The sequence below is a fragment of the Hemicordylus capensis genome, chromosome 3 (assembly GCF_027244095.1).
Source record: "Hemicordylus capensis ecotype Gifberg chromosome 3, rHemCap1.1.pri, whole genome shotgun sequence".
NCBI classification, from domain to species: domain Eukaryota; kingdom Metazoa; phylum Chordata; class Lepidosauria; order Squamata; family Cordylidae; genus Hemicordylus; species Hemicordylus capensis.
In genome coordinates, this window is record NC_069659.1 from 103,572,021 (window position 1) to 103,596,694 (window position 24,674).

The window sequence follows — 24,674 nt, forward strand, 5'->3', positions numbered from 1 at the left end:
AAACAGTAGGTGCTTCCTGAAGGTTTATTGGAAATACTGGAAGTCATGAATACCAGTTGACATGCCTGGTCTCTACAGAAATAAAGTCATTATTTTTTTAGTATATCCATTTATAACAATAAGTCACAATAATAGCAAAGTAAGGTATATAAAATAATTAAAAAAAATCAAGCATAGCATAAGAGACAGCCAACAACTATTGCATTACAAAGGTTATGACTGGCTCTTCTCTCCTGTCCTCTGCACCGTGCACCCCCTCCCCACTCCAGTGAACACCAGCCACCATGGATTGCAGCACCTTGATGTGTAAAAGGTTTGCACACTGGGAACTGACATAACTTGTGGCTTTATCAACTCCAATTAATGCTCAACTTGTATATCTTGTATAAATGTATTATAAAGACACCATAAGCTCCAGTGATATCTCCTTCAGAGGAAACCAGAATTTTTCACTGCTCAGAGAAGTGGGGTTGAGAGTATGTAAGAATATTAGCAGCACACACACATACCCCACTTCATACAATCTCAGTTAACTCTGTTGGGTAAACATGAGGTTCGTCCCAAGTGCAGCCTAAACCAAGCTAGGAACACCCAGCCTGGGTTAGGCTGCACATAGAAAGTGGAGACAGTAACTGTAAAATTAAAGCTTATTGTTGAACTAAAATCTGTGGTATATTATAAATTTAATTAAAATGTGATCAAGTAAATGCATAAAGGTTAAGAAGTTAAGAGAGTGTGGACATAAAACGAAAATCTGTGAGAAGTTATAAAATAGTTTAGAGTTAAAATTTGATTAAAATATGATAAAATAAAAACTGTATACAGGCAAACCTTGTTACTTGCAAGAGTTCTGTTCTTCACCTACTACCACAAGTAATGAAACTGCGAGTAATGAGGCATTATTCCCAAGGGAAAGTGGGGGAGGTATGTTCCAGAATGGAGGGGAAATGCTTAAAAAGGGGGGGAGACCAGTGAAAAAATGCAATTTTTTAATATACCATGCTCCTCAGGATCTGCATGTGCCCCCAAAACCACAAAATGCTTTCCAAAACCATGCAAAATCATGGGGGAAATGAAGAGGAGGAGGAGGAAGAGGAAGAAATGAGCCATAAAATGGCTCCCATGGACAAAATGGCGGCTGGAAGTGGCCACTGCTGTCACTTCCAGCCCTCTAGGAAATGCGGATACATGGGTTTTAACCATTTATTTATTCATGTATTTATTATATTATATTTTATTTTACATGTTTTTATACAGCCCAAAACTTACATCTTTAGTACCTACAGATAATGAAAAGGGAATCAATTAGACACACACAGACATGTGAAACCATGAATGGTGAGTCCACAAATAGCGAACCCTGTAACTGGGTAGCAGGGGCGACAGTGCAGGTATGAAGTGTGTCAGGCCTGATTAATTCTTGCTAGCTGTCAGATCCCAGCAAATACTGTATGCTGCCGTGCAGTGCTTAGCAACATTATGTGTTATAAAAGGATTGCAGTCAGAGAAGAGTAAGTAGATGTAGGACTGGCTTGTGTGGCCTGGCAACCTTGTAAGTAGTGGGAGAATAAGGGTACATAAGAACAGCCCTGCTGGATCAGGCCCAAGTCCCATCTAGTCCAGCATCCAGTTTCACATAGTGGCCCACCAGATGCCACTGGAAGCCTACATGTCATCTCTCCTGCTGCTACTACCCTGCAACTGGTATGCAGAGGCATCCTGCCACTGAGGCTGGAGGTAGCCTATAGCCCTCAGACTAGTAGCCGTTGAAAGACCATGAAGTTATCCAAACCCTTCTTAAAGCCATCTAGGTTGTTGGCTGTCACCACATCTTGTGGCAGAGAATTCCACAAGTTGATTATGCATTCTGTGAAAAAGTCCTTCTGTTTGTTGGTCCTAAATTTCCTGGCAATCAATTTCATTGGATTACCCGTTTCTAGTGTTATGTGAGAGGAAGAAGAATTTCTCTCTCTCCACTTTCTCCACACCATGCATAATTTTATAGACCTCTATCATGTTTTATAGACCTCAATTTTATAGATCTCTATCTCCGCAGTCATCTTTTTTCTAAACTAAATAGCCCCAGGTGTTGTAGCCTTGCATCATAAGGAAGGTGCTCTAGGCCCCTGATCATTTTGGTTACCTTCTTCTGAACGTTTTCTAGTTCTACAATGTCGTCCTTTAGATGTGGTGACCAGAAATGTACACAGTACTCCAAGTGTAGCTGCACCAAAGTTTTGTATAAGGGCATTATAATATTAGCAGTTTTACATTTTCAATCCCCTTCCTAATGATCTCTAGCATGGAATTGGCCTTTTTCACAGCTGCCGCACATTGAGTTGACACTTTCCATGAGCTGTCATCACCACCCCAAGATCCCTCTCCTGCTCAGTCACTGACAACCCAGATCCCATCAGCGTATATTTGATGTTGGGGCTTTTCATCCCAGTGTGCATCACCTTACACTTGCCAACATTGAACTGCATGTGCCATTTTGTTTCCCACTCCTCCAGTTTGGAGAGATCCTTTTGGAGCGCCTCACAGTCTGTTTTGGATTCTACTACCCTAAATAATTTGGTGTTGTCTGCAAATTTGGCCACCTCTCTGCTTACCCCTACTTCTAGATAATTTATGAATAAATTAAAAAGCACCAGTCCCAGTACAGATCCCTGAGGGAGTCAACTTCTTACTCCCCTTCCTTGTGAAAACTCTCCATTCATACCTACCTCCTGTTTCCTGTCCTTTAACTAGTTAGCAATCCACACATATACTTGTCCCCTTATCCCATGACTTCTAAGTTTTTTCAAGAGTCTTTGATGAGGAACTTTGTCTAAGGCTTTTTGGAAGTCCAAGTATACTATGTCAACTGGATCACCTTTATCCACACACCTGTTGACACTCTCAAAGAACTCCAAAAGGTTTGTGAGGCAAGATTTACCTTTGCAGAAGCCATGCTGGTTCACCCCCAGCAGGGCCTGTTCTATGTGCTTAACAATTTTATCCTTGAGGATGCTTTCCATCAATTTGCCTGGAGCAGACGTTAAGATAACTGGCTTATAATTTCCCAGATTGCCCCTGGATCCCTTTTTGAAAATTAGTGTTACATTTGCTACTGATTGTAGGGATACGTTATATATTTTTTCAAGGAAGTTGACAATTTCACATTTGAGATTTTAAGGACTCTTGGATGGATGCTGTCTGGCCTTGGCGATTTGCTAGTTCTTAATTTTCCCAGACATTTACTGTGGATGTGACTATAAAATAGGCAGGGTAGGAGGACATGCCCGGTGGTTTCTACTTGCCCAGCGTGCACTTAAGGCATGCTGTGCTGTGATACGTTGATCGATAGATTCACCAGGCAGCTGGAATCTAGAATAGAACTTTGAATGTTCAGCAATTACATTCAAAGTAGGGTTGAAATGATGATCTAAGGCTTGAAGAACAGCTTCATAAGAATTGGCATCCTCTTTCAAGCTGGCAGAATAGGGCAAATGATTATATTCTCTGGGCTCCAGGGCTTAGGCAGTGAAGCAATAAAGCCTTCTGCTTTGCTGGAGTGAAATCAGGGCTCAGTACGCTGAGGAGGTACAGGTTGGGTATCCCTAATCTGGACATCCCAAATCTGGAATGCTCCAAAATCAGGACGCTTTTTTTAGTAAGTACAAAATATTATTTTTACATGAAATCTGAATTTCATCTCCACCTAAAATGCCATGTTTGAGTCTAACATGACCAGCAACATTATTGCATTGAAAATTTTCTCACAATTAGTTTTCATTACATTTATACCTACCTGTAGTTATCGTAAATTCATTGCTTATTTGTTTTTATACTTTAAATAAAACCTTTAAAAAAATACAGGATACAGTAACCTTTTGTGTTTAGACTAGACTTGGATCCCATGCCCAAGATAATGCATTACAGTATGCAAATATTCCAAAATACAAAAAAGTCAGAAATCTGGAACACTTCTGGTCCCAAGCAGTTCAGAAAAGGGATACTCAACCTGTGATTGTAGAAATAGGACTTCCATTGTTTCCAGGGAAGAGGAGGTTCTTCTGGGGTGGACAAGGGAAAAGGTGGTGGTGGGATCTGAGCCGTTGTGAAGTGGGCATCCGGTGAACACCCAAATCCAGCATTGATAAGGGAAAAGTACCTTCAGGGATTGTGCAGGTCAAGAAGCTGGAGAAAGCATCAGCAGCAGTGATAGTTGAAAGGAGTGCAGGAATGTAGGCCCAGTGATGCCATTTGTAGACACATGCTTAGTTGGTCAACATCTTGTCACCACATGTGTTATAGCTTCTTCCCTCAGCTGTTTCCCTCATACACACAAGGAAATCTTATGTGGATTTGACTGAAGGTTTATTCAGCAACAACTCAATTTTCTCCTTCTACTTTCCCTCCCTTTTACTTTCTGACTCCTCTCCCACACTCTCTAGAGGATGCCCCTTGGGACAAATGTCCAAACTGCAAAAGATAACTGGATAGGATACAACATACACTTGTTGGGTTGAAGTTTGAACAGGTTTCTCTATCCACAGTTATGAAATTGCTGGACTTCAAAAGTGTAATTCTCCATGGTATCCTCATGTTTCATTCATCATCCAAAAGTACCTGATGATTATTGGGCCATTAATAGCTATGTGGTCACTAAGAGTCGACATTGACTTGATGGCACTTAATCAATCAATCAATAGCTCTGGTTAACCAATTGTTGAAATCTCTCTGTGTTGATCTGCAAATAGCTTTTCATGTTGATTTAACTATCCCCTATCTATTTTAAGTTTGAACTGGTTTTATAAAGCTCCTCACTAGAACAAAACTTAAGTGACTAAATAAGTAAGGTGAATGCTATTAACTTGTGTAGTGTGCACAAAACTGACTTGGCCTGTTTGGTTCGAATTCAAACTAGGGTGGGTAAGTTCGGTTTTGGTTTTGCTCGAACCCACACTGATTCGGTTTGAATTTGAACTGGTTCTAAGAGGTTCTACATAGGGTATAATGGGGACTTGAATAGGCCCATTATTCCCTATGCAGAGCACCTAGGGGCACAAACTGGAGTGGCAAAAACTGGAGTGGGTCGTAGGCACCCAGAGGTGCCTACCACCCACTGAACCCCTAAGCAATTGGACACTCCTGCAATTTTTAATGATGTTTTGAAATGCTTTACATTTTTTGCATTTTCCCCATAGGGAATAATGGGGATATGAGGATGCCCAACTGCCTCCCTGGGCAGTTCATTATTATTATTTATTTTTTAAAAAAGTTTAGCCTGTCTCAAAGCAAAGAAGAGGAATTTCTCCCCCACTCAGAAATATAGAACAGTGACCTAATGAACTCTATGTGAGCTCAGAGTTTGGGCTGGGGGGGGGGAGAGATAGGCTAAAATATTTTTTAAAAAACAAAACACTATGAGCCCCAACAGCTTGGGACTGCTGGCGGGAGTTGTGGCACAAGGTTCCTTGTCCCCAAACCCACTTTGGTGCCCAGGAACCCCCCAGGGGGGCAATTGGGGCATCCTCAAATCCCCATTATTTCCTATGGGGAAAATGCAAAATATGTAAAAATCTTCAAAAACATCATTAAAATTGCATGAGTGCCTGATTGTTTTGTGGTTCGATGGGTGGTAGTCACCCCTGGGTGCCTATCACCACCTCATTTTTGTGCCCCTAGGTGCTCTACATAGGGAATAATGGGCAAGTTTGAGTTCCCATTATACCTTTTGGGAAATATGCAAAAAATTGTTTAAATCTTCCCAAAAAAAATCATTAATCGTAGGAGTGTCCTATTGCTTTGAGGTTTTGGTGGCAGTTGGCACCCATGGGTGCCAACTTAATTTGTGGTATAGGAAAATCATTAATACATAAGTGGCCAAGAAGATAAGCTGCTAACGTCTTGCTCAATTTCTTTTGCTCTCATCTTTGCTCTACATCTTTTCATTACACAAAATATTGTCGTTTTCCCTTGTGTGCCCAAAGTAGAATTTGCAGTGAAAGCATCCTAAAATCTAATGAAGATAACTCTTAAAAGAGTCTGAGTGAAATTGTATTTTCTCTTAAAAGAAGCTCTTAAAAGAGTCTGAGTGAAATTGTATTTTCTGTTTACAAACAGCCCCATTTCTGTATTTGCTAGAGTCCTGGTATATCCTTTATGATGGATAGTCATGCTTCTGTGTGTGTTACTATCTAGTCTCAACTATTTGTTTTTCTTTCTCTTTGTAGACTGGCAGATCGCTACACTTGCTATGCTGCTGGGTGGTTCTGCCATAATTCTTATAGCTTTCTTGGTTGGATTAATTTCTATATGTGTGGGGTCACGGAGGCGGTTCTACAGACCGGTTGCTGTCATGCTGTTTGCAGCAGGTAAATAAATTGCTTGCCCAAGGTATATGAATGCTTGATAACTGCAGCATTACACTTGCACAGAAAATAGATGTGACTTGTTATGCATTGTAATCCAAAGATAATTGGCTTGATTCCCAAGGTTGTTTCACAAGTTGATGACTGTCCAGCATCATCAGCCTATATGTCAACATGCACAGGGAGTCCCACAGTGCTTTAGTCTCACCCCCAGATCTCATTGCCAAGTCAGTCTCAGGTCAATATGTGCTATTAATGAATTCTCAACTGCACCTTATGTGCAGACTGCAGCGTTATCTTGCTATTGTATAAATGGCTCCTTGTTACTTTGTTGAAAATGGTCCAAAAGTTCTCCAATGGAACCTTTTCAGTTTGTTTCACTGATTTAAAGGGTTGTTACCAGTATTAGCTCACCCTTTCAAATTCATCCTACAGTTGTACATAGGTATTTACCTGAATGGTGAAAATCTATTGTAAACAAGGTAGCTGTGGAAATAATGCAGAGAGTTGTGATCGCATCCACACTTTTTATAGCAATTGCAAAGACAGCGATGGTGGCTGATTCCCCATATTTATAGTGTGGGCCACACTTGGCTTTCTCTACTGGGTGAGGTGAGGTGCAAGAGCATGATAAGGACTTTGTCCAACTACCTGTCAACCCACAGTCTAGCTATCTGGTTAAATAAAACTTAAGTTGTATTATTATTATTATTAGTAGTATTATTATTACATTTTATATCCCTCTCTTCCTCCAAGGAGCCCAGAGCGGTGTACTACATAATTAAGTTACTCTTTCACAACAACCCTGTGAAGTAGGTTAGGCTGAGAGAGAAGTGACTGGCCCAGAGTCACCCAGCAAGTATCATGGCTGAATGGGGATTTGAACTCGGGTCTCCCCAGTCCTAGTCCAGCACTCTAACCACTACACCACGCTGATATTAAAGGTTAGGCATGTATTACTCATTCAATGTACCTAGGCTAACATCTACAGTTGACCTTGGTATGGAGCAGGAGTCCTTGGTCTGGGACAAGGAGTGCTTGCTCTGGAGTAAAGTGCTTTCTTTGGAGTAAAGTCTCCTCTTCCAGAATAGGAACAAATGTGGACACTACTCATTCACAGTGGTACTGTTGCAGTTTTGAAATATATTATGGGCCAATAACAGTCACTGTTGAAATTCTAGCTATGTGTAGAGACTGCAAAGTCTATGTGGTAGTTAATACGGCCAGGCAGATGGGAGTACGGGTGGGCGGGGCGGGGGGGGAAGGCTTGGCTTCACTCGCCTTCCCCCAGATGATTGGAAAAATGTTGGTGGGAGCCATCCACGTTCCCACACAATCCATTGTTGGAGAGCCGGGATGAATTTCCTGGTCTCTGGGTATCCCACAATGCACAGTGCACTGAGCACAGTGCATTTGGGGTATTCCCCCAGGAGACAGGTGCTCTAGACACCCGTCTCTGTATGCGGCCAGGCTGGAAGCAGCCCGAGCTCACACACATGCAGGAAGCCTGGCTTAACCTCAGCTAAAAGCCTGGCTAAAAGTGCTGCCCCGCTGGAATCGAGCCCAATCCCAGCAGTTGCCATGTGCAATTTAACCCAGGCTGGGCTTCCCTAGCTTGAGTTAGACTGTGTGTGAAAACAGCCTCTATGAGTCTTTAAATGCAGCCATTTTTGGTGATTTGCTCACGTTTTTTAACATTAGATCTTGACTGGGGCCAGACTCGCATAAACTGATTTCTCTAAAATAAAATCTTTCTTTCTTTCTTTCTTTCTTTCTTTCTTTCTTTCTTTCTTTCTTTCTTTCTTTCTTTCTTTCTTTCTATAAATTTTAACACTATTCTTTTCAGATTTGTGATTGAAACATTTCTTTAAGTATTAGCCCTTGAAACCATTCACATGGAAATAAATAGGATTAAACTGAAAGGTGTTTATATCTTCTCCATGCTCCACAGGAAGATTCAATTTCATTGTGTCAAGTTTGCATTTTTGTTATTAATTTAACAGTCATCACACTGTAAATCCTTTCTTTTTCAAAGCATCAAAGGAAACGGTTTATGTAAAGAAATACTTTTTAGAGACACACATAAACAGCCAATTCCAAAGGATATTCTGTAACACAATGCAAATCATAACTTGGTATGCATTCTAGTGTCTTTTGGGTTAGCCACTAACAGATAGAAGGGTTTTTTTAACCTGAAATTTTCCAAGCATAACTTCCCTTCATTCTGTCAATCATATCTATGCTGGAACTGAAACAGTAAGCCTGTCTGATAGCCCATAATGGAGAGAGTGACAGAACCATGCACTCTGCTGGATGGATTTAAAAAATCCATTTGCAAGGATATGGGGGGGAAAGGTTTGAAGGTCCTTAGTATTTGAAGCATTTAATCAATTATAAAGAGAAGTATCTTACTGCCCCCTGCTGTTTCCATTATTTAATTAAATCATTGCAGAGAAAGGGGCAACATGTATTTATGTTTATATACTAGGGATCTATATCTCACTTTACTTTCAAATAGATTTGCAAAATGGATTCAGACCTTCTTAAATGAAATAGCTCATTTTGATCTTCATACAGATTTACCAATTGATCACAATAAGCATGAAGAATTAGAAAGAAGACGACGGCAGCAAATTATACTACCAATTCCTATGGCTAGTCTCTGCTGACTTCTCTTTTGGCCTTTGACTCCACATCTCATGGCTTTGTAAAGTAATTATCAAAACAATTGTTATAGGAGAGGGCATGGAACATGAAAGAGAGAACAGGCATCAAAGAGAGAGGAAGCAGGATCAAATAGATGGGAAGAAGGGAAATCTGATTTCTGCCAGTAGGTATTTGACAGAAGACATGGGAAATTTTATAGGACTTCCAACTAACTAGGAAACTGGGCTGAGAGTTAAAAAAATCAATGAAGCAAGTCAATATGAAAAGAAGTTTCTACTACTTTCCAAACCATTGTTTCTGGACCCTACAGGAATTGGTCACAAACTGATGATACCTCACAAACAGCACCCCACATTATTGGTACTGAAAATTCATTTGGAGTCACCAAGCAAAATTTACTAATTAAACTGCAATTCCTTAAAGAAAAAAGAACTACTTAGACTGCAATTCTACACACACTTGCAGCGTCCCTTTGAAATCAAACTACATGAGGGACATCAAGAGCTTCAGATAATGCAGAGGTGATCAACAGATGAGAGCAGCAAGTATAGTTGTTACTGTATTGATAGAATCTTTAAGTATGTTTTGTTTAAGGTTGGTCTGAACAAGTCTCCCTCATTTTGCTCACTTATTCACAAGTGAAAATAGAGGCACAATTTGGCATACATTCTTCCAATATTTGGATGCAGGGGGCAACATTTAAAAGAACTTCAGGACACCTTACTACTACTTCAAAATCTGAACTTCGTTTTGGTGGTGGTGGTGGCAGGACTGAACATTGGGTAATAATGGTGCACATCTGGCCACATGGGACATAATTGTTATACTGAGAATGATCCTATGTCACACCATGGCATAATTCACCAGAACATTCCAGAAAGAGGATTGCTTCAAGTCCTACTGCTACAGTACTGCCCAGTATTTCTTATCCACAGGGTAACCAAAGTATCATATTTCCTAAAACCAGGCCAGAAAGCAGACTAACATGGAGCCAGATAATCAGCTTCATCCAAACATTTATTTGGTTATAAATGTGTATTTGGTTATCTGATACACATTTCATGTGTTTCTGGTTATCTAACCACTTTCATTGCTAGTTGCTATCATCCTGAAGAGCAAGGCTCAGGAGTACACATCATGGAATTGACTTCTCCAAGCCCCTTCTTAGCATCCTCAGGCAAAATCAGTTGATGCTCATCCAGGCACTGGAGGCTCCCTGGGCTAGCAAGAGTAGTTGGATCAGTGTTTTTTCTTCTTCCAAGATATCTAAGACTGATTGAAACTTTATTGAGGCTAAGAGGGCTTCCTGATGGGATGTAGTGCAAACTTGCTATTTACTCATTAGTTTAGACTCCATAGTTGATGGTGATGATTTATATACCCATTTCAAGACTCATTTCAAACTAGACCCATTTTGGATCTATTTTGGATCTCTCAGTAGCTTTCGATACTATTGGCCATAGTATCCTTCTGGAACGTCTGAGGGGATTGGGGGTGGGAGGCACTGGTTTGCAGTGGTTCAACTCCTACCCCACGGGCAGATTCCAGATGGTGTCTCTTGGAGATTGTTGTTCTTCAAAATCTGAACTTCGTATGGTGTCCCTCAGGGCTCCGTATTGTCTCCGATGTTTAACATCTACACGAAACCACTGGGAGAGATCTTCAGGGGATTTGGTTTAGGGTGTTATCAATATGCTGATGACACCCAAATCTATTTTTCCATGTCAGCATCATCAGGAGAAGGCATAACTTCCTTAAACGTCTGCCTTTAGGCATTAATGGTCTGGATGAGGAATAACAAACTGAGGTTGAATCCAGATAAGACTGAGGTACTTGTTGTGTGGGGTAGAAACTCAGGAGACAATTTTGATCGCCCTGTTCTGGATGGAGTCACACTCCCCCAGAAGGAATAGGTACACATCTGCGGGTGCTTCTGGATTCAAACCTCTTCCTGGTATCCCAGGTTGAGGCGGTGGCCAGAGGTGCTTTTTATCAGCTCTGGCTGATATGCCAGTTGCATTCGTTTCTTGAGATGAACAACCTCAAAACAGTGGTACATCTGCTGGTAACCTCTGGGCTGGATTACTACAATGTGCTCTATGTGGGGCTGTCTTTGTATGTAGTCCAGAAACTGCAGTTGGTTCAGAACGCGGCAGCCAGGTTGGTCTCTTGGTCATCTAGGAGAGACCATATAACTCCTGTGTTGAAGGAATTGAACTGGCTGCCGATACGTTTCTGGGCAAAATACAAGGTGCTGGTCATTACCTATAAAGCCCTAAATGGCTTAGGCCCTGGGTATTTAAGAGAATGTCTTCTTCACCATGACACCCACTGCCTGTTAAGGTCATCTGGAGAGGTTCGTCTGTGGTTGCCGCCAACACGTCTGGCAGCTACTCAGGAACGGGCCTTCTCCGTTGGTGCCCCTGGACTTTGGAATGCGCTCTCTGTTCAAATAAGAGCCTCCACATCTCTGGCAACATTAAAAAAGGCACTGAAGACACATTTATTAACCCAGGCTTTTAATTAGTTCAGTTCAATTCAGTTTATTATTTACAGTCATTGACCAAATCATAGAAATTGAATGAATGAATAATAAATTACAAAAATACAATGCAAAAACAATTTAACTTTCCTTCATAACAGTCAGGGAAGTACGCACTCTAAAAGCAATATAACAAAACTTTGCTACTGCATTAGAGACAGAAGGAACTCTATCTGAAAGTAAAAAATGCACTAAATAATCATCAGATTGGCTTGACAGTCTGGGCAATATAGGAAAAATTAAACGATGTCTGAACTCGCGATAAAATTTGCAATATAATAAAATATGTGCTACTGTTTCAACTTCTCCAGCATCACAACAACACAATCGAGCCTCCAGATTTATAGTTTAAAAGAATTTTAGTACTGGGTTTTAAATGTTTTTAATCTTTTAAATGATTTTAATTGTAAACTGCCCAGAGACACAAGTTTTGGGTGGTATAGAATATTTTAAATAAATAAATAAAATAAATATACCACTTTTCATTGAAAAAATTCTCAAAGTGGTTGGTGTAGTAAAAGAATAAGATGATAGTCCCCTGAAAAAGGCTCTTGGACTAAAACAAAGACACGTTATAAGGTACACACCAGCAACAGCCACTGGAGATATACTGTGGTAGTGTTGAATAGGGTCTCAGTTGCTCTCCCATTGCAATATATAAAGAGAATGGTGGAATCTCTAGTTGTCATTGCACTACAATTCCTATCAACCGATGTCCAAAGGCAACAACATCTGGGAACCCAAGGCTGGGAACTCCTACAAAAGGTAATAGAAATATTACCGTCAAGTCGGTGTTGACTCTTAGCGACCACATAGATAGATTCTCTGCAGGATGATCTGTCTTCAGCTGGGCCTTTAAGGTCTCTCAGTGGTGCATTCATTGCTGTTGTGATAGATTCTTTCTGCCTTGCTGCTGGTCATCCTCTTTTTCTCTTTCCTTCAACTTTCCCCAGCATTATGGACTTCTCAAGGGAACTGGATCTTTACATAATGTGTCCGAAGTATGATAGTTTGAGCCCGGTCATTTGTACCTCGAGTGAAAATTCTGGATTGATTGTTCTATGTTCCATTTGTTTTCCTGGCTGTCCATGGTATCCTCAATAGCCTTCTCAAGCACCAAAGTTCAAAAGCGTTGATGCTTTTTCTTTCTATCTTCTTCAAAGTCCAGCTTCCACATCCATAAAGTGTCATGGGAAAAACCATTGTCCGAACGATCCTAATCTTTGTAGGTATAGAAACGTCATGGCACCTAAATATCCTTTCCAAGGCCTTCATTGCAACCCTACCAAGTGCTAGTCTGTGGCGTATTTCTTGACTATTGGATCCTATACTGTTGACGATCAATCCTAAAAGAGAGAAGCTTTCCACAACTTCAATGCCATCATTGTCAATTCTGAGGCTAGTTTCTGTGCCTGTTGTCATTAGTTAAGTCTTCTTTACATTTAGTTGTAGTCCCATTTTCTGGGACTACAGATCACGCACATTCTCAGCGATCAGAGTGGTGTCATTAGCGTAGCGCAGGCTATTGATGTTTCTTTCTCCAACTTTAAAGCCACACTCATCTTCTTCCAGTCCAGCTTCTCTCAGTATATGTTCAGCATGTAAATTGAATAAATAGGGAGAAAGTAAACAGCCTTGTCTTACTCCTTTGCCAATCTGGAACCAGTTTGTTTCACCATGTTCTGTATGGACTATTGCTTCCTGTCCTGTGTATAGGTTTCTCATGAGAACAATGAGGTGTTCTGGAACACCCATTTTCCTAAGGATATTCCTCAACTTGAAATGGTCAAGGGCTTTTCTGTAGTCAATAAAGCACATATTGACTTCTTTTTGGTATTCTTTTACTTTCTCAATTATCCACCGTGCATCAGCAATGATGTCTCTTGTTCCTCGGCCTTTTCTGAAACCAGCTTGCTCTTCTGCATGATATTAAACAATTGCAATTTATATTATCTTACTTATATTGGTTTTTCTTTCTTGTCAGTCACCTGAGATTTTACTACCTTAATGGCAATATAGACATCTTTTAATAAATAATAATAAATAAGATCTAATTCATAACCCCACTTACAGTCATGTCAGTTAAACTTCATAGCCGAGTAGCAGATGGGACTTAAATCATCCGCATCCAGAACCAACACTCTTTATTTATTGAATAACACTTCTTCTTGGGCATCACTTCTTTACTTTATCTTATAGACAGTTCACATAGACACGATAAATGAAAATTCTGACTGCCACAACTTTGCTTTGTTAAACATCAACCAGAGCAAGTCTATTTTTTTAATCTCAGTACTTACTGCACAAAACAAATATGTTAATTGTACAAATTAATAAAGAGTTTTTACTGCATTACCATAGAAGAAGAAACAATGTGGATTTGGCTGAAATGTCAGATATTAATCACGATTAGTGTTGGAGGTTATATGCATGTGATACACAATTCTATATGAATTCTATTGTAATTAGATGCTAATTAATATTTCTTATTACAATGAGTCATACAAGATAAATGAGCTTTTGGTGGATGATATTTCTTCATTACTCTCTATTCTTTTCTCACTTCATTATGATCTATTTATAGACACCATTAACTTAATCACCTGTGTTCTGTTATTGTCAAGAAAGTTTAAAATGTACAAAAAGGGGGGGGAAAGACCTTGCAATATAATGCTATTGCCTTCTTCCAATGACATGCATCGACTATTGAGTACATTTGGATTGCTATATTCTCTGTGGACTAAGTACAGTTTAGATTAAATGCTCTCTGCATCAACCAACATTCTACAAGGAACTGAGTGTGAGGTGTTTTTCCTTTTTAAATTTAATGAATGACACTTGATATGAGCTGGCATTAATGGGACTGTGCTCTTTTGCTACCCCTTACATTTCTTTCTTTTTCTTACAATTTATAGTACGTTTATTAAAGTTTAAGTAAAAAAACCCAGAAAAGGTTACATCTCTGAGAGTATAATAATAATAATAATAATTCGATTTCTATACCGCCCTTTCAAAAATGTTTCAGGGCGGTTTACAAAGAGAAATAACAAATAAGATGGCTCCCTGTCCCCAAAGGGCTCACATTATACATGATTACACACAGAAATTTATCCAGCGTAAACAAAACTCCTCTATATGCAGTAAAATTACGAATCTAACAGTTAAACAAAGTACAGAGGGGAGAGCCGAAACGAGCAACAACAAAAAGGAACAAGGCAGGAACGTATACATGAGTATTAAGGTTAAATCAGGCAGAGCAAAACTTCCACTACAGGGGTCCCGTCCAGTACCTACAAACTCAAAGATATTAATAAACATATTATTGATTAATACTATGTCAATAAAAGCTTATGATTAGCCAGGAGAGAAGATAGAAAGAAAACTTAAAACCCTGCAAAAAGTAGAACCTTCATGAATATGAATGTAACTCACTGAAATCCTTGACTTCAGTAAAAATGGTCAACAGGGCCCCTGTTCTGGATAACTTTACATAAGATTCTGCCCATGAATTAGAAACGATATACAAGTTTAGAACAAGTAGCTCTAACTGAGCCTACCTTCCATTTCTTTGAACATGGTGATTCTTATCTAGAACTTTCTTCCATGTGGTGTGAATTTGATTTGTACCTGTTAGCACATGGCTTACAAAGAGCATTATCAGTGATCACTCTCTTGAATGTTTGTTTAGGTATGCATGGAATTCAGGGAGTGTGTCACCTTTTAGCTGTTACACTTGTTCAGGATTTGCTTAGCACCACTGTTTGGTCCAGACAGAGGCCAACTTTGATCCCGACACCAAATGCTTGTCCATGCCTCGCTCAGATTCATGTCAATCAGAAGTCAGAGTTTTCAGAGAGGAGGGAGAGACATGTCTGGCAACACTGGACTGTACCACTACACACTGCAGGTGAACGATGACATATTTCAGTGTTTTCTCCCATCAAGACCTCCCAGTACACACAACACATTAAGAATATTTGTAGCTTCCTCCATGACATGCTGGTTTTCTATTTGCTGGAAGGTTTTGATGCTAGGGTTGATCAAATCCTGTTATTTCCCCAATCTGCAATCTGAACTGGTACAATCCAGGAAGGTTTTTACCATATGTAGTTCAGCTCCAGCATACACATACAGTTCCACCAAAAGGAGTACTTATATTTTAGTATTTGGTTCCTTTTAAACAAATAGATGTAGCCTCATATTTGACATATATTTCTCTCTTTTCTTTCAGTGGTTCTTCAGGTGTGCAGTCTCGTCCTTTACCCAATCAAGTTCATTGAAACTGTCAATTTGAGAATATACCATGAGTTCAACTGGGGCTATGGCCTAGCTTGGGGTGCAACAATATTTTCATTTGGGGGTGCCATCCTTTATTGCCTGAATCCTAAGAACTATGAGGACTACTACTAAAAGGAGCTACTTTTGAAAAAGAAACCGAATAACAGAAGGATTGTTCTGTCTTTTCTAACTCAGTGTTTTTAGAACTTTTGTAGAGTGTCAAGCAGTCTGCTCTGATGATTTTATCAGCCTTTACCCTTTTGGCTACAATTACCTCAAGTAGCTTTTTAACATCCTTTTAAAAATTGCAAGTTACAACTGCTGATCAGTACATAGGCAAATATTCTAAGCCGCTGATACATTCCATTGGAAATGGCAGTTGCCATTGTGAGAAAACTGGTTGGAATGAAAATACAGCGCCTTCATTTGTTACACTCTGCGGTGGAATTGCTGGCACAAGAAACGTGCTGAAGCTTCTCTATATTACACATGATTCAAATGTTCTAGTGGGTCATCAACTTATGCCACTGTGTTGTATTAGTCCTTTGAGACTTTTGCTGAAATAAACTGCTAAGCAACCAGCTGTTGAAAAAAGTGAATATAACTGATAAATGACTCCGCTAATATGTACACTCAGCCATTTCCTGCAACACAAGTTTGTATATTTGGCAGTCCACATTTTCCAGCCAGCTGTGATATATCAGGAAGTCAAAACTTGGAAACACATTCTTCTAATTATGTGGTTGGACATTGTGTCTCAGCTGTAACCAAGTAGTGGAAATAACATGGAGAAGGACACTGAATCTGTTGTCTCCCTTGAGAAAATAAAACAGAACAGAATACATGCATGAGCTGCATTTTGTCCTGAGCATCTTTTGATTTCTATACACCATGGTAAAGTTTCCATACGCAACAAGCCCAACTATTTTTATAGAAGACATTATTGGTATGATATTACTATAAAAGACAAAAGTATAGAAAGAATATATGACATCTAGAGCTAATCCTGAAAGTTAAGAGTTCAGTGGCAAAACCTCTAGACTTTCAAGAGCCTTCTGTAGGACTACAATATTTTATTTAGTTGTTTCACATATTGCTTGAGCTAAAACTTGATGCAACAGCAAATAAATACTTAGAATGTGGTGGGTGGATCAATTGCTGTTGTGCCACAGCAAAGTTAGAAAACATGTCATTATTTCAATTTGGCAAAACAATTGTGATGGTGATGGAGACAGAGATAAAGGCCAGTGTGGTGTGATTCCCTTTTTCCTATTTTTTTTTAAAATATAAGCATCTATAAATATTATTATGATGCAATGCAAAAAATATCGCTCTGATTCCTAAATTGCAGCTTTGAATGACAAGATGGGTTTGTTATTGGTCTGCCAATGGGTGAATTCCATTGGTACATGTGTGACCTTCTGACAGGAGTCATATTGATAATAGGTTCCAGTGAAAAATATTATTGGAGAGTTTCATTGGTAATTGGAACCACTAAATTTAAAAATGCTCCATATGCCACAGCAAAGGAGTTAGATGTGGGGAAAGAAGTTGTTCTAATGTGAGAAAGTGGCTTAATTTTAATGTAGGAAAAAATATAGTGAATGTCTCTTTTCCATAGGAGATAAGCAGGGACTGAATTATGATAGTTATAGAGTATTATCAGCATAATATACAAACTATTTTCTCCTTGAAATGTTATTGATTCGCTGACAGTTATTTGCATCTATCTTAGCATGTTTAATTTATTTCTTACTTAAATCTTGCAGAAAATTTTTAAGAACCAAATTAATTTGAGGTGGAAATTCTAAATTGATTTATGCTACATAACATTTATTTTTGTTTACAATCTGCTTATTTGGGTATTTTCAATTACTTCTGAAAATATTTTTATACAGTATATACAGTTCTAACAGACAAATTTAGAAATAGTTATTTTTGTTATATGGAAAATAAAAATTACCCTAACATGGACCTCCTTTGAGAGCACAGTCTTAAAAACTATATAAATGCTGCTCTGTGAAGTTACCCTGTAATATTTTTACAGATTCTTCAAATATAGGGCCAAACTACACATTACGCAGTGTGTAGTTTGACTCTGAAAGTTATTTTTAAAAGTGTAAATAGGAACCAGGAGAGGATGATCAGGAATGGAGGAATGGTATATGAGGTGGGGATATTGAACCCTTTCGCTCTCTTGAACCACACTCCCAACAAAATCCCTCCCCTAAGTTGTGATTAGTCCTGGGAGGCAAGCTCACATTGATGCCAATGGGAGCGTCTTTCCTGGGATAATAGAAACTTCCAGGGGGTATTTTTGTTGCAACCACGGCAAGATGGGAAAGGGTTAAATATTCCCTTTTTATGTGCTATGGTCCTGATCATACCTCCCCACTGACTGCTGTTTACACTGGGGTGGGGGGAGGGACATATATGCAGGGCCAAAGTACACATTTAGTGTAATATGTCATTTGAGCCTAAGACTTCATCAGTGTAATAAACATTTAATCTTTGCAAATCACTGAGAAAGAGAAGAAGTATTCTGCAAAATGTAAAACCATGAATATGTTTGTATGTCATTAGTAACTAACACACCCTGATCTAACAAGGGTGATCTGTGCTTTAGGATATGTTTCTGGCACAGGATCACCCTGGGAATCCACCACCACCCCATGCACACAGATGCTATGGCATAGGGGTCGGGTGAGGGCACAGCCCATGTGCTTAGAAGCAAGAGTGCATACCTAGTGATTCTTCACTGTATATATGCTTCAAAACAGATTATTAGTGCAATCAGCTCCCATGACCTGCAACAGATGCTACTTGCGCGGATGGGTTGCTGGGTAAATATGAAAATAGTAAATGAGCATTTCATATGCACATAATTCAAAATCCATCCAAAGAGAGAGAATAGGGGGTTATTTAGAAGATTGGTAACTGAGGCCTGGAATGTACATTTACTAGTGGCTGAAAGTTAAGCAGAGTACATTTGGATGTGGCAAATGTGGTGACAACACAATACTGCAAGATATGTCATCCCAGGCAGCATCAAAGTGACGTTAGGCCAGGATTTGAATACTCAAAGTTATCAGAATATATATTTTTAATTATGAGAATATAGAACTTGGAGTGTGAATGACTGATCTACATCAGGACTAGTAAATCTAGGCTGGCACAATGATGTTGCACAGAGAAAAAAAATCTATTCCAGATTAATGAATATGCTAGTGGAAGATAATGATTTGTTGCACCACGTGTTGCACACCAGGTTTCACAATTTTGTATATATCTTGGGAAAGGTCATCTTCTAGTGAGTGCACAACATCGCAGAGCACAACTTTGCACAGCTTTGCAAGATTCTTAAGTGTGTGTGCAAATTCTTTTGTAGCTCTAGTGCACTGCTAGTCTAGATGTCAACCACTGGGCTGGGATCAGTGGTGGCCACATATTTAGTAAGCATGCCACAATTTTTTGTCCAAAATATGCAAGAGTGCTCTTCAAATGCACCTTGAAATGTGCTCAGTGGCCCCATAGCTCAGCTGGAGAGCACATGGTTTGTACATGGAAGATGCCAGGTTGACTCCTTGGAGCTCCAGTTAACAGTGCTGAGAAAGATCTCTGTTGGAGAGTTTGTGGAACTGCTTTCAGTAAGCGTAGGCAATATTTGACTCAATATAAAGCAGTTCCATATGTATATGGAACTTATATATGCAGCCCCCATGCCTCTGGTTTACTCTATTACTTTATCTCTAGTTTATGGAGTAAGCAGCACAGTGCAACACAGCTGAAGCATAGTCCTAACTCCTATGTCATGACAGGCCCTCCTGCTCCTTTCCCAATGTACCATAAACTCACACTGCCAATGCTATTTGTTGCATTCCAGGTGCATGGTAGTCTTCCACACAGGGGCAGAGCCACCATTGGGTGAACAGGTTCAAAGAACCCGGGCCACCACCAATCAGGGGCCACGAGCGTGGCCCCAGACATGCCCCCTGCATCTGATGTCAGACGCGGGGCGGTTTTTTTTGATATTTCAGTTCCAAGTGGGGCAGTGTGGCCCCATTTGGAGCCTAAATCAGCCTGCACTGCATTGGCAGTGTGGCCAGAGTAACTCTCCCTGCCTTAAAGGAAGGGAGAGCCACTCCTGGTCCCGCTGCCAACGCAGTGGGGCCATTCGATCTCCCTCCACAACGGGGCCGTGCGGCCCTGTTAAGGAGAGAGATCGGCCCATGCTCCATTGGCAGTACAGCCAGAATGTCTGTCCCTGCCTTTAAGGCAGGAAGAGTTGCTCCGGCCCATGCTGCCCAATGCAGCGCAAGCTGATCTCCCAAATGGGGCCGCATGGCCCCGTTTGGGAGGGAGACCATGTTCCCCACGTCTAATGTCAGATGCGGGGGCATGGCTAGCCGGGCCCCTGCGTCTGACATCAGATGTGAGGGGTGGGGCCACGGCAGTGGCCGCACACGGGCCACTGCCAGCCTCCTTATGCTGCTGCTTCCACAGATTAAATCTATGAACAAAACTAAACAATGTTCTTGATCCTCAGCTAGTGTAACTTCCATAGAACAGAAATGGAAGCTACAACTGCTCAATGCATCTAACTAATTAGACCAGACGAGGAGCATGGTTATAGGGTTAGGTTGGGATATAATCATTCTGCAAGTCTAGGGCAGGTTTGTTGGGCTGCAATCTTCAAGCCTTGAGTCTTTAAAGTAGTCCCATAGAAACCACTGGCACAATTCTGCAGTTTCAAAATTGCAACCTTCCAACCTGATTCTGATCATGTGGAAATACATCCCATTGAATGGGAATGTAGGGTAGGCTAGGCTAGGCTATCCTGGTTAGGGTAGACCAGCCCTCTAAGGTGGGCTGATGCACTGAGTCTGGAGCAGAGGGCTAGTCTCCCTCTGATCCCAATTGATTTACCAGCTCTCCCTGGGAATAAGTGCCATTTTGAGGCCTGTTTTTCCAGCAAAACGGACTTCAAAATACCATTCGAATCACCTGAATCAATTCAGGTTGAATTGTGGGGTAATTCTCCTTGACCTCAAATCAGGCCCTCTATTTTGAGAGTGATTTGGTTTGGGGTTGAATTTGTGAATCACCCCCGATTCGACCTGAATCTGTTCGAGGGCTAATTGAATTGCGCACCCCTAGCTCATGTCCAGTAGCACTATCTCACACAAAAGGATGCTATTTATAAGAATGTAAGGCATTTCATGCGACAAGTACTGCACACTTCCATACCAAACATACTTCCATATCTCCCCCTAGAAATGTTTGTCCCAAATCAAACCGACACTTAACCTCCAAGACGAATCTTGTAATTGTGCTCAACACTTACCTGGTTAATTGGATGGCCATAAGAACCATCACAGAAAAGCTATTCCTGGACTGATATTTTTATATGAGAAGAAAAGTGGGCGGGGGGCTTGTCCACCTCATTTCTTTAAATCATCTTAAGTGCAGAGTTTGCTCCATCATTTATACCTTTTTAAAATACAGATAATTCAATCAGGCATAGGATTGCAGCACTGAATTACACATAGATGCAATGCAAAACAGATTTTTTTTTTCTGCCTGTAGAATTTAAACACTTGAGTGTTTTTGTGACAAACCACATTGTATTATTATTATAATTATTATTATTGTATTGTATTGTATTAACACCACAGTTGTGTTTGGCTTTGTCCCAATAGCAGGATGAATTCTCACATCATGCATCTATTGTTTGTATTGCAAATACCACACAGACACAAAGCCAAGCTGCAACCAGGGCTAGTTATTTGTATTTTTTAAGCTTAAAGGATACTGTCCAGTGCTGACATGTATTTAGCACCTCTCTTGGATTTCTTGCACAACTACATTTAGCTTTTGTAAGTTCAATATGTAAATTTTAAAGACATAAATAAATATAGAGAGATCTATGTGTTTGAAATATAAGTGATATATATATATATATGGATTAGCATGTCAGCTGTATATTATTAAACATGCAATGAACTGACTGGTAAGTGAAGTTTAATCTTATGGCTAGCAATGTAATTTATTCAGACTGTATTTTTGTACAGAGCAGTGCACACTAACCTATTGCCTCTGTGTCCTCTATAATGCCTAAAACTGTGCCTAGAGATTTGATTTCTGTCTCTTGAGAACAGATGATGGATTCTTCATGCTGCTGATGGTATTAGTTACTTTAATGTTTTTATAATTTATGTTTTTCTAAATGTATGCTAAGTTTTATTAAAAGATCTATCAAATCACTTTAGTCACTGAAAAATACATAAATTTACTTTTTAAAAAAATAAATCAAAACTGGGTGGGTTTTTCCGTTTAGTTCATTGTTTTATTACCATTTCACAATTTTTGTAGCTTACATAATGTTGTATGTTAAAAAAGTAATCCAAATAATTAAAAAAATCCTGTTACATGAATGAAATGCACATTTTGCTTTGTGTACATATTTTAAATGCTACCAGCATACTTGTTTTTACTTAGCAATACAGTATGTGCAATGAAATAGCATCAAGGTTGGAAATCTGTTCTACCAGAATACTTGGCAATATTCTTTTTTTATTGCCTCTCTGAGACTAAAATGACATGATTTGTACTTTGAGACTGACATCCTGGCACCAGCATAGCTTCCGAGCAGAAAGTGCCAAGTCATGACCAAGAGACTAAAAACTAGCCACTGATGGGTTTCCATTATTTAATAACTGCTGTTCCTGCCTCATCTCACTTAGCTGATTAACTTGCCATTAAACTAGTGACTGTTCGGTCTCCTGTACCAAACATTCTGACTTCTTGTGGTTTACATAATGTCCCTTTCGGAGAAGCAAATACTTTATACCATTATTTCAGTTTATGCCACATGTCTTCATTAAAGTGAGTAAATGGAAGCCTGAAAATGCGCAGTGAACATTATTCTTTTCTAAGTTACAAACAGTTCCACACAGCTCCAACAGTTCCACACAGCTGAAAATTGGGAGCGCACACAGCTCCCAAACCCAGGTAGAAAACAGTTTTTGATTGTGTGAATGACCACAGGCTAACAAAATGTGTGTGTGCAGCAAAGGAAGTAAATGTGCAGCACTAAAAGAGCACAGGCACTCAAGTGGAGGAAGGGGTTTTGCCAGTCTCCCCTTTTTTCTGAAGAGCTCTGTGCTATCTGAAATGCTTGAGGGGCAAGCAGCCCTCAGGGACATAACTTCAGGTCCATGGGGACTCTAGGTCTTCTTCTGTATGAGTGCCCACACTCCTTTTATCTGAAACACAGCACACTGCAGACATTTTGCTAGAATGTATGTTGGCCAGTGTCTGCATTTGTCACTGATTACCTATTACGAATTGGAAGCAAGACACAAGTCAAACAGGAAATCATCATTACGGCTCTTGAGTTCAAGATGTCAACTTGGGCTTAAAAAAAAAAAAAGAGGCCTTGTTTTTCAGCCTGTAATATTTGAAATGCTGGTTTGAAAGTGGTCTACAGGAACCAACTGGGTAATAACAGAAAATAGAGCAAAATAGTTTTTTCCCCTTACAGAAGTCCAGATTGAAGTGGTATACATATTACTCTGAATATTATATGTGCCATTTCAATCCGAACTTCGGCAAAACAAAAAAATACTATTTTGTTCTATTGCCCACTCTAATGACTTAGAGTTTACAGATGGCTGAGTTCTAAGAAAAGCTAACTTGGCATCTTATAGGTTTCTGTGCTACTGCTGAAAACAATTCAAAGAGGTACTCTCCTTCCCTTACCCATAAAAAGGTAACTTGAAAAACATTCACGGGCTTGGTCTCAAAAAGAATGTTGGATTGACATGCACCCCCAGAATTTTGTATTGTGACAATTGTTTGGTGTGGGGAACTGGTTCAAAATCTAAATTAAGAAATTATATATTTAAATAGCATATATATTATAATAATACAATTTGAAGATCTGTAACAGAAAAAAATGTCTCTTGCCCTGCTTATGTATTGTTCACTCTTTAAGAACCACAAATAAAGCAATAAATAGTGTTTAAGGGGATATGTAATTTGCAAACTACAATTTGCACCACATACAATTATTGTTTCAGTAACATGTGTTCTGGGGAAAGATAAAATGGTTAAATGTAGTTATGCTGAACAGAATAAGAACTACAGCATGGAGAAATCTACTTAATAATTAGATTTTATAATTAGATACTGTTTTAATAGTTTGATGATTTTTAATAGTTTTAACATTGTTTTAAGTTTTAAATTATTGTAATGTTTTAACCTTTTTGCTTGGTTTTTATTGTTTTGTTGTAAACTGCCCAGGGACTTGCATTTTGGGTGGTATACAAATATATGTTAAATAAATAAAAATAAAATAATAAGTGAAACATTGACAAAGAAAAGGTCTTACATTTTCTGACCATTCATAATTAAAGACATTGGAGCTCTTCTTACAGTCAGTGAGAAGATGATCCCCTCTCTTTTCCTGGGTGGGCAGATTGCCAGCTGCTCTGAGGGTCGGGGTGCAGAGAAGTGCAACCACACAGCGTCCCCCACCCCCGGAGCTCCACCATGAGTGTGCCCTGCATTATTGGGACCCCCCCCACCGAGTGTGACAGACACACAAGCAGAAAATGAGGTTAAGGGAGCGCTTGCTCCCGTAACCTCATTTTGAAGGAAGGATACTTAGATAAGTTTGCTGCCATGTAGCCACTGGGATCGGGCCCAATCCTGGCAGTTCACACATGCATGCAAAACCAGGCTGGGCTCTCTTAGCCCGGTTTTGCATGCACGTGTGAATTGCCATAGTGTGCAATAGTACGTCAGCCTCTAGTAACTTTGCATTT

At 39.7% G+C, this 24,674-nt stretch overlaps 1 protein-coding gene across 2 annotated transcripts in view; it reads left to right on the plus strand.

The window, feature by feature from the left end:
• TMEM47 (transmembrane protein 47) overlaps positions 1-24,230 on the plus strand; it is a 53,292-nt gene extending 29,062 nt beyond the window's left edge. The window contains exons 2-4 of one of the 2 annotated variants that reach the window (XM_053310178.1): positions 6,222-6,362; positions 8,937-9,071; positions 15,800-15,934. In XM_053310178.1, coding sequence (XP_053166153.1) covers positions 6,222-6,362; positions 8,937-9,028 — 233 coding nt within the window. In that variant the 3' untranslated portion in view covers positions 9,029-9,071; positions 15,800-15,934. Of the gene's footprint in view, positions 1-6,221; positions 6,363-8,936; positions 9,072-15,799 lie in introns of both variants that reach the window. The other variant, XM_053310177.1, reaches the window with a different exon arrangement.
• The last annotated feature ends 444 nt before the right edge of the window (positions 24,231-24,674 follow it).